General features: G+C 41.4%; 1 protein-coding gene across 1 annotated transcript in view; it reads right to left on the bottom strand.

The window, feature by feature from the left end:
* Positions 1–1,203: 1,203 nt before the first annotated feature.
* The window catches only part of LOC118421525, a 13,012-nt gene continuing 6,819 nt past the window's right edge, over positions 1,204–7,396 (bottom strand). The window contains exon 7 of the mRNA XM_035828840.1: positions 1,204–1,676. Coding sequence (XP_035684733.1) covers positions 1,590–1,676 — 87 coding nt within the window. The 3' untranslated portion in view covers positions 1,204–1,589. The remainder of the gene's footprint in view (positions 1,677–7,396) is intronic.

The raw sequence follows: 7,396 nt of genomic DNA on the forward strand, positions 1-7,396 counted from the left end.
TTCTATTATTTTCTAGTTCACATGAGGAAAGGGTATGACGGAGACAAGAGGTTAGATGTAAAGAAAAGGGACACTCAACACTTTATTCCAAAATCTAAATTTGAAGAAATATGACAAAAATTTATGTAACTTTTCAAGCGCAACTTATCACATCATTATTGATGAGTTTTAGCATGTTATGACGTTACCTGATCGACATATAACTGCATCGATTGATTCTGATATAATTACTTTGCCCCGATATTCAAGGACACCGAAGACACGCTAGCGCCATCTGTTATAAACAGTGTAAGGTTTGAGGAATGACTATGTAATATAAGATATATATATAGCATCATTAGCATTGGATTCTTTGGTGTAGTATCTCTGTAACACAGTGACCAATGAATGAGAGAAATTAACTAGAAGCAGGCCCCAGATGCAGTGGGTTGTTATCCACTGTGTCTTGTGCACAGTATTGCAAGGTGGAGCCCACCCTCTCCTCCCACCACCGTTTACCTCCCCAACTAACGTCAGGTATAATTTCTTTGCAAACATGGGTGGAGTGAACAAAGTCTTGTGAAGTGTCTTTTGCAAGGGACACAATAGGCTAGCTAGGAAAGCAAGGAATCAAACCAATCAGCTCTCGTTCTCGCGCCTGCTACAGCAGAGCCACTTGGGAAGTCGACATCACTCAAATGCATTCGACACAGGTGTACTGTATGACGCAAAAATAGTGGCTGCTTTACCAAATTATGCAATTATGTATATTGTCATGAACGAAGGTTGGACGTTTCAGTGGTCTCCTGACGACCATCGCGTGCTCGGAAACATCAGATCACTGTGACGGTGTTAGAGTTGGCCTTGAACCTTGCATGACTCCAGCTTGTTTTTCTCTTCTTTCTTTCTTAATGGGCTCCATGTAACAAGGCCCGAAGGTCGCTATTTGTACAAGGTTACACGTTACATGAATAGGGCTGAAACAGTATCTCTTCTCCCTGAGGGTTAGGTCACATAAGTCGCCCGAACGTCTTACTATTCCAAACAGAGCGCACTCTTGGGAAAGCTTAAGGGGGGAACTCTGTCATTTCTTCGTCGGCAGCAGGGCCATGACTCCTCGTAATTTAGAGCTCGCAGACTCGTCGTCCGATCGATTTTCGCCTAATGTGAGGGGGGTATAATGTGTCCTGCAAACGTTATTCGTCTTGTTACAGAAATTGCTGTCTTAGATCCCTGTCGGTGGTTGATTTTGTCACACCTTACAGGCTGGGATTGATTGGCTACCAAAGTTCAAGTGAAAATAAATACTATGACTTGTTACACCAATGAAATTATCCCGTGTTGCATCACGGTCAGACAATATCAAACAGTTTGTATTTTTTGCTTTTGTTTTTATTTCTAGATATCATTAAAAAAACACATTCTAAGTCATAAAAACGTTATAAATGAAGTGCGACACATTGAAAATCTTATTCATACTGAGATATTTACATGTGGTTCTTTACAGTTAGGTTGGCTATACAAAATTCTGTGTTGAAATTAAGATAACAATGTGCCTAGTTCCTTCGACAAAATAAAAGAAATAAAGGAGATGTTTCCCGATACTATTTCTAGTGAGCAGCTTGGTGAGCAGGCTGACTGACCACCTCCACTATTCCGTCTTCTTCCGCCGGTGGGACTATCTTCACGTACGTCACCTGAAATAGAAGGCAGAAACGTCACTTTCCAATAATTCAACACACAAAAAATATGATATGTATTAAAATCGGTCTAAACTGTTGGATATAAGCATACAATTTAGAATTAATATTATATGCTTATATCCAGCACGACCAGCAGTAAAGACTGATAGCCACTAGGAGGCCCATTGATATTATTTCGTTTACGTATGTCACCCATTCTTCGTAAACGTGTGCAATTGGGGGTTGGAAATGGTAAAAAAAAAATTTCTCCGTGAAGCTTACTTATTAGGCCTATTTTGTTACTACTCTTGTTGACTATCGCCAACAAGTTTTGGATGTTGCTTAGAACTTTCCTATTTTGAGATACTGACTTTTTTCCGCTGTGATGTCACTTATATTTTTGTCATATAAAAATAGCGTGTTGACCGAAATATTACGTGTTCTACAAGATTTATTCAAAGGCACGGACCGTTTTTCTGATTTCTGTCGAAGCGTATGCCCTCGGCGCACATATCAATGGGTAACACTTGATAGTTTCGCTTGTTTCCTTTGAGATATTGCCTAAAATTGTACTAAATAACATCGGTAAATTGTGAAAAAATAAAACACACAACACTATTTTTCCTGATGTGCAGACAAAACTGGCGATAATTACTTCACTTTCATCTATACGAAAAAGAAAGAATGGTGGAATGCCACAGTGAAAATAGTTGGAATGAAAGTATATGCGCTTTACCTAGAGATACCAATGAACTATGGTAACGTAAGTCAGTACATTGGTAACGTAAGTCAATTATCTCATATATCACCTAAATGACTTCTTTATTGGTACAAATGTGTTTTTTTCTAAGTTGTGTCTAAGCGGAAGTAACATGTGGGTAACGTTTCGTAGTTCCGTTGGCTTCCTTTTGAGAAATTACCTAAAATTGTACCACTTAAGATAAAAAATGGGTACAAATGAAAGTCACAAACTTTTTTTGTCTAGCGTGCAGACAAAACTAGCGATATCTACTTCACATCCATCCTTATAAAGGACAAAGAACTGTAGAACATATTAATGAAAATAATTGGAACAAAACTATATGTTCTTACGGTGGTTAACATATTAGTAAGTATAGTAACGTAAGTCAACACCAAGGTAACCGCATGAAGCATCCCTACATGTGGCTATATATATTCTATAGTCACCACAACGACTAATCTGTGTTAGCTAATGATGCAAGGCATGTTGTATACGTCTATTTTGTATCACTTTTCCAAATGGTAACGTAAGTCAACATGGCGAAATTGCAATTCACTGACCACGATATATCGTGCATACATGACTGTGGACAGGAAGCTAGTGTAGAAATGCAACTCCCACAAGTTCTGACAACTGTCAGTCAAATATATTCAACAATCGAATAGCTTCTGGATCACTTTTGGCTCACTTTCGATGCATAGCACTCCTCTATGTGTGTAAGTGTAGCCTCAGAAAATGTGAACATTCTTTGGGACTTTCCCGTCGCTTGTGGCTTTTCAACCACACACAGCACGTCGGCGGGCTCGATCCACAGGTCGTCTTTCCTTCGTGGCCATTTAAACTTCTGTCCCGCTTGTTGCATGAATCGGACACAGTACTCTCCATCGTCTACATCCTCAACAACTCCGACGTACCAATTGGAGTCGTAAACTGCTGCCACATAGTCATCGATTTGGATAGTCGCAGATGCCTCTGCCGCGGTAGGACCTGTCTTCGTAGAGATCTTTTGCGTTTCCCACTTGCAAGTTGTACTTGTACGAAACCCATTTGTGTCAAAACATCGCTCACAGTAGCATGTCGTGGACCTCGACTCAATCTCTCCCAGCCTTCCAACCACAGCGTGGAACGACATAGTGCCAGGTATCGCTTTTACTTGTCCATACTTCTCTGCAAGGTAAGCCTGACTTTCCTGACATTCGGCTTTGTGGACAAACATATACTTAATGGCACTTTTCTCCTGTTGCGACGCCCACTTGTAGAAATCATGCGCGTCTTGGATCGTCGTTTCTTGGTGGTTTACTGCTTGGTCGGCCATTCTCTTCGCAGTGCCACCAACGCCGTCGCATGGCCCTTTGCCGTGACCGGCTTCGAAATAGTTCCAGCACGCAGGTACTCCAAAGAGAGATTCGTGGTCAGAAAGAATGCTGAACATTGTCTTGTTTCGGTACTGGGAGCTGGGGCTATCTGTCCAGTAATGGATATACTTCAAGTGAGGATGTCTCTGCTTGACTTCAGGCACAACCCTCTTTAATATAGCAAACACAGTTGCCGCATTGTGCCCTAATTCGTCAGAGACTACACAGATCGATTCATGATGTAGTTCTCCGTTTTCACTTTTGTAGTAAATAACGGTTGGATGTAGTGTGACCATATCACAGTTCCAGTACGCCGATTGGATCTCGTCATTACTCTTAACCTTGTAGTTTTCGGCAAAGTCCATTTGAATCACAATGTGATTTTGATCCAGGTTTTCTTTTAGAGTTTTTAACTGACTGTACTGTTCGTTTGCACGAGCAACGTGCTGTCGGAAATGTGGCACCTCTTCTTTGAACTTAGCACAAAACGCTGTTGTCTCCACTTCTGACGTCACAATTTTCATTTTCTTTTTTCCATCAACTTCCACTCTTTTCCATTCATCGTATTTAATGTTCCCATCTGGTGGCAGGTTTGATAGAAGTGATTCAACCTTGTCTGCATCCGGAAAAGCCTGGAGGAAGTTATCTGGGTTTGTTGTCTTTACACAATTGTATTGCTTTAGTGTCTTTAGCTTTAACGCGAAGTTCTGGTGCTTTGTGCAGAGACAGGTGTTCCTAGATAGGAAACACGCTAGTTTCATATTTTGCGGTCTCATCTTGGCAAAATGACTTAGTGAGATTTTGATACCCGTTTCCCCTTCAAACTTATCTCTTAGAGTAGACAGATAGTTTGATAGTACTCTGACTTGCAACTTCTCCTTCCCAACTTTCTTGCAATCATTTTTTCCTGGCATCATCCTGGAGTTATCATCTCTTTCCAGGAACTCTTGAACTTGTCGCCGTAGTCGTGCCCGCGCAAGGGAACGTCTGGTATTCCTGTGTTTGGTGTTTCGTGCGTTTCTGGCAACCCCAAGTTCCTTGGAAAGTGTACACGGTGGTCAAAAAGGCCCTCAAAAATCCTCACTCGCAAATCATGCATATGGATGAGGAAATCAATGTCAATCATCCATTTCACTACTGGCAACAATAGCTGATTGGTTTACGCCGTTGTAGGCGGGGATTACATTTGTTTTGGTCGCTCCAAGTGGAGCTAATTTTTTACGCGAACTTGCTCTTTTGATATGCGCGTCTTTTCTCCGCCCCCATTGTTCTCCACTTACCAGGTTAACAATACCTGAGCTTTTCTGTCGGCCATTCTCACGCTGGAGCTCGGCATTGAAACCACCGTTTTAATTCTTTCTGAACTATATATTTGTCTATATATTACCCAACATGCTAAAACTAAACCTTAGGTGAGCAAAGATCGAAGGAGTTACCGTCACTCCCGGGTCACCGCTTGGGACGGAGCAGTGGGCGTCGTTTACAGACACAACCCGGAAAATTATCCGTGCCTTTTTACACACACACACATACAAAAAGTTGAGTGATAGAAATTCAGTAGTTTTTCGGCGAAGATGAGTATCTATATCTAGAACATGAAAGCTCACCATACTAGTATACTTAGACCCAAACGTAACGAACCCCTTGATATATTGCGTCTTTGACCAAAGTCCCGGTGTGTCTGTTCCTGTCCTGTATAAACAACGACTCAATTTAAATATAAGACAATAATTGCAACCTACGTTTTTTGATAAACGTGTTCTCTCAAATAACAAACTCCTTATATTCTCGTCATTCTGTAAATGAACTAGGTCCATACCAGCGCTTGACGTGGCGAATGTATCGATATCGGTAATACGCTGGGCATTACATCACATGGTAAACTTCAAACTGTCGTCCTTTGCCCCGCAATTTTCTTTGTTTAAATTATACCTTATACTATAGAATGGATTTGAAGTAGTAATAAAACGCATGGTAACACGGACGAAAGCATAGCAACCGCAACACCATGAAAATTCACCCAACTTACCGTGACCGGGCGCAGAACTGCAAGATTCAGCGGGGCGGCGTAGAGCCCGCCCGCCCGTAATATAAACACAACCCGGCCTTTCCTACGGAAGTCTAATATTCTCTCCCCCTCTCTCTCACTCCACACGCACACACAGACATACACACACACAATTGAACGGCAAGACACCAGTTTAGTTTCTTGGTGAAGTGAAATTCATATTTTGAACATTTGCACGGAAGCTTACCGCACACGGAGAACGCAATGCACACTGACCTCACGACAAAGCGCGTCTTCAAATCAAGATTCACGAACCGGCGTGTCTAGTCCTGTCCTACAAAATAACTAAAAAAATTAAGAAAAAACTTCGTTCTCCGCTATTTGTAGAAACAATTTTATATTCCCGTGAATTTTGTAACAGAATCTGCAGTTCGCAATTCACTAAGCTTTGTAACATTACACACCCAAGCGTTTGATGTGCTATCGGCTTGCATACACTAGGCGAAAAAATTAAACTTTTGGCGCCCTTGGTAGAAAAATGAAAAACGGTTCATTACTACAAAGAAAAAGATTTAGACTTAACTATCAAAGAAGCACAGTAGTAGATCAAACTTTTGTGAAGTAGGGGGTCAGATATGTAGTGTTGTTACCTGACAGCGGAACCGGATGAAACCGGTTTTCTCTTTTGTTTACAAAAGTCGAAAAGACGCCATTTTACTATTTGGAACCTCGTTCAAAATTTCTAAAATAATCTTAACTATGGGAGAAAGTGCAGCTGCGAAAGTGCACTAAAGATCTTGTAGAATTAATGGTAGCTTCTTGCAGACACAACAAACTGTACAAATAATTTGCTACAGCCAATTCTCTCTCAAATTTCGCGCCTGGGACGACAACAATGGGGCCACGCCAGCTCATTTCCATATCACTGCCGTCCCAGGTAAGTTGTTGTAGTAAGAACGTAAGAAGGCAAGAACAAACCGCTCTGATGTTCGCCGACAACCTAATTATAAGTCAAGAGCATAGCCATTCTTCCACGTGAAAATCTGAACAAAACGCACAATTCGTATTTTGAGCCATATCTCCCGGTAGTTAACACTTAAGCTGACCAAAAAAACTCCATCGTGAAGAAAAAACTATCGCCGCCATCTTGGAGAAAAATCAATCGATTCTCTTCCATCGCTGTGGAACTATGGGACAAAACGTAGTGAAAATGTGACAAAATTAGCTAAAATGTCGTAGACACTTAAAACTGCATAAGGTGAACTATTCTTAGAGGTCCTAAAGTCTAAAGCATAGGTCAAAGCTTTGCCTGGTGCGTAAAATAGAGCATTAAATTCAAAGTTCAAAGTTCAGTGACCCAAAACGACCTCCAATACGCACATGGCACAGCGGGCGATTTGAAGCGTTTTGCACATGGTCATCCCAAATAATTGAGATATTTTTAAGGCAAACTAATGTAATTTTCGTGTGCATATATTTTTTTCCTGATGTGATAATCATATCGTGCGTTATGTTGGATGAAATTTGTGTTGTTTTTTTCACACCGCCACGGCTCGCGCGGGCCCGCTTGTGGGCGGAGCACTTTGGCCTGGCAACGCGGATAATACCCTAGCAACGTGACCACCGTGGT

The sequence above is a fragment of the Branchiostoma floridae genome, chromosome 8, assembly GCF_000003815.2.
Source record: "Branchiostoma floridae strain S238N-H82 chromosome 8, Bfl_VNyyK, whole genome shotgun sequence".
Classification (NCBI taxonomy): domain Eukaryota; kingdom Metazoa; phylum Chordata; class Leptocardii; order Amphioxiformes; family Branchiostomatidae; genus Branchiostoma; species Branchiostoma floridae.